Below are 2,718 nucleotides of genomic sequence, written 5' to 3' on the forward strand. Positions count from 1 at the left end.
CTTCTCTTAAAGACAATACCACGTAATTGAATTTAATTTGAGAACTTTTTTTCATCAAAAAAATATATTCAAACATGTGCTGAAATGACCAATACAACATGAAAAGACGTTATCTTCTCTTAAAGACAATACCACGTAATTGAATTTAATTTGAGAACTTATTTTCATAATCTCGCGTCCTGAAACATAGGCAAAAGAGAAGTGACATTGACACCTAGGTGGCTGCCAAGAACAAGAAAGTCAAGCCTAGTGTGAATTATATACTTATATACTATTATTTTGGATAGAAAACTGAGAATAATAATTGTTGCGTATCAATTATCATTCTCGAAAGTCGCATGAGTAACACATGCTACATTTTCATGCGGACACAAAATGAGTACCATATGTTTCGCATTTCTAACCTATAAAGACTTTTGTGGACAAAATTATTTTCATGGGCTCCAGCTTCACGAGTGTACCAAACGAAACCAATATCAATAGCTACCAAACAAAGATACTAATAAAATAAATTGATGTGTAGGCAGAGTACCTCCACCACCATCCTTGTATTTCAACTTTCTCTCATCCACCAAACCCATTCCTAGAAGAATCAGCTCCACTCCAACATCAACTACTTGTATCTTCTTTCTCTATCCTCCTCAGTTCAATGGCTAGAGCTTTCCTCCACCTTAATGGAAATCAAACATTCCATATTCTCTCAAGATCTAGTGTTACCAGGGCATCCTTTCCACATAGGACTATGATGGTCACCATGTCCCAAAATCAATCCTATTGGGCCTCCATTAATGCTGATATTGAATCCCATCTCAAGCAAGCCATTCCACTACGGCCTCCACTTCAAGTCTTTGAGCCCATGCACCATTTGGTTTTTGCAGCCCCACAAAACCCGGCCCCGGCCTTGTGTATTGCTGCGTGTGAACTCGTTGGCGGACACCGAGACCAAGCCATGGCGGCGGCTTCCACACTCCGCCTGATGCAGGCGGCTTCGTTCACTCACGAGCAACTTCCGCTAACTGACAGGCCCAGGCCCAAGTCCAGGCCCACGATCCACCATGCATACGGCCCAAACATAGAGCTTCTCTTGGGGGATGGCATGATGCCATTTGGGTTTGAGTTGTTAGCTAGATCCGATGACCCGGCCCAAAACAACTCGGACCGAATTTTGCGGGTGACAATTGAAATTGCACGCGCCGTAGGCTCACAAGGTATGGTTGAGGGACAATACTATGAATTGGAATGCCCTCAATCGGAGGGGGAGGAATTATGTGACATAGGGTGGATTGAGCAAGTGTGCAAGAAAAAGGAAGGTGAGTTGCACGCGTGTGGGGCTGCGTGTGGGGCAATACTAGGAGGGGGAAGTGAGGAGGAAATAGAGAAGCTAAGAAGGTTTGGTCTCTATGTTGGAACCATTCAAGGAATGTTACATGGGGCTGGAAAATTAGAAAAGGGATTAATGAAAGTGGTGGAAGAACTCAGAAATTTGGCACTCAAGGAATTGGAGGAATTCAAGGGAGGAAAGGTTGAGGCAATTTCTAGCTTTGTTAATGTTTAAAGGCCTTTGAATCTTGATGTGATTGTTTCACTAAAGTTGGCCACTCAAGTTCTTTGCTATAATGCTTCCGACAAATTAAAACCAGATACTTAGAAAGAAAGAAAAAGAAACTTTTTTTTTTTTTTTTTTTTTTGAGAAACGAAAACAAAGGTCTTTGAATCTTGATGTTGATGTTTGAAGTGAGGAGCGAAGGCGAGCAAAGACAAAGCACCACATGTGACAATCGTGCATAACGGCTTTGTATATGTCCGGTGGTGAGCTTATAATTATGAAATATGAAATATCTGTACTTTTTTTTCTTCCAAGAAGTTGATGTGATTGCTCTCCTTCTTTTTTTCTCTCTCTTAAGAACCCGTACTTGCTATTTGTAATCTTTTTTTTTTTTTTTATAACATGCCTTTTGTGATCCTGCGCATATATGATTATTTCAACGACATTAACAAGGATCAATAAGTGAAGTAAAAAATCCTATCAATAATAATAAGAAATGGATAAAGCATGAAGTTATTGTGAGCTTATTGAAATTTTGCTAAGAGCATTCTCATTAAAGATCGTAAAAATTTTAGTATTTAGCATCTAAATAACTAAATTTATAACATTTAACACATCACTTTACACTTTAATCTAATCAAAATTTCTATTTTGTTTACCACTTCATTTAAATATTCTTTCTTTATTATTTTTTATTCATTTTTTATTCTCTCTCTCTCTCTCTCTCTCAACCCAACAGATCTAGAACCTTCTCCCTCTCTCTGATCTTCTGCTCTTAAACTCATGCTCCATGGCTAACCACCAAGCTCTCCTTCTAAACCTCTATGGCCAAAGCTTTTTAAGCTCATCACCTCCAACCACACATCACTACTGAAACCCAGCCAAAATCAAATCACAACAACCACCACAATCAAAACATAGCCAAAATCAAATCACAACAAAGACCCAAAAGCCCACCAACTCACAAATCAAATCAAACCCACCGAAATCAAAGCACAAAATCCACAAAACAACCAAAATCACAAAATGAAAACACTGAAAGTGAACCCGCCGATAAAGAAACATATATTGGTTTTGTTATTATATTTTAGAAGAAGAATCATCTTGTTAAACTAATTTTAGATCCAAATTAATCAAACACACACCATAAGCAAGACTGATAGATTGAAAGC

At 38.5% G+C, this 2,718-nt stretch overlaps 1 protein-coding gene across 1 annotated transcript; it reads left to right on the forward strand.

Annotated features, from left to right (window-relative positions):
- Positions 1-508: 508 nt before the first annotated feature.
- On the forward strand, positions 509-1,630 carry LOC112000325 (heterodimeric geranylgeranyl pyrophosphate synthase small subunit, chloroplastic). Its single transcript, XM_024032427.2, has one exon. The coding sequence runs from the start codon at positions 650-652 to the stop codon at positions 1,553-1,555; it is 906 nt and encodes a 301-aa protein (XP_023888195.1). The 5' UTR covers positions 509-649; the 3' UTR covers positions 1,556-1,630.
- Positions 1,631-2,718: the final 1,088 nt, after the last annotated feature.

The sequence above is a fragment of the Quercus suber genome, unplaced genomic scaffold (genome assembly GCF_002906115.3).
Source record: "Quercus suber isolate HL8 unplaced genomic scaffold, Cork oak 2.0 scaffold_219, whole genome shotgun sequence".
NCBI lineage: Eukaryota > Viridiplantae > Streptophyta > Magnoliopsida > Fagales > Fagaceae > Quercus > Quercus suber.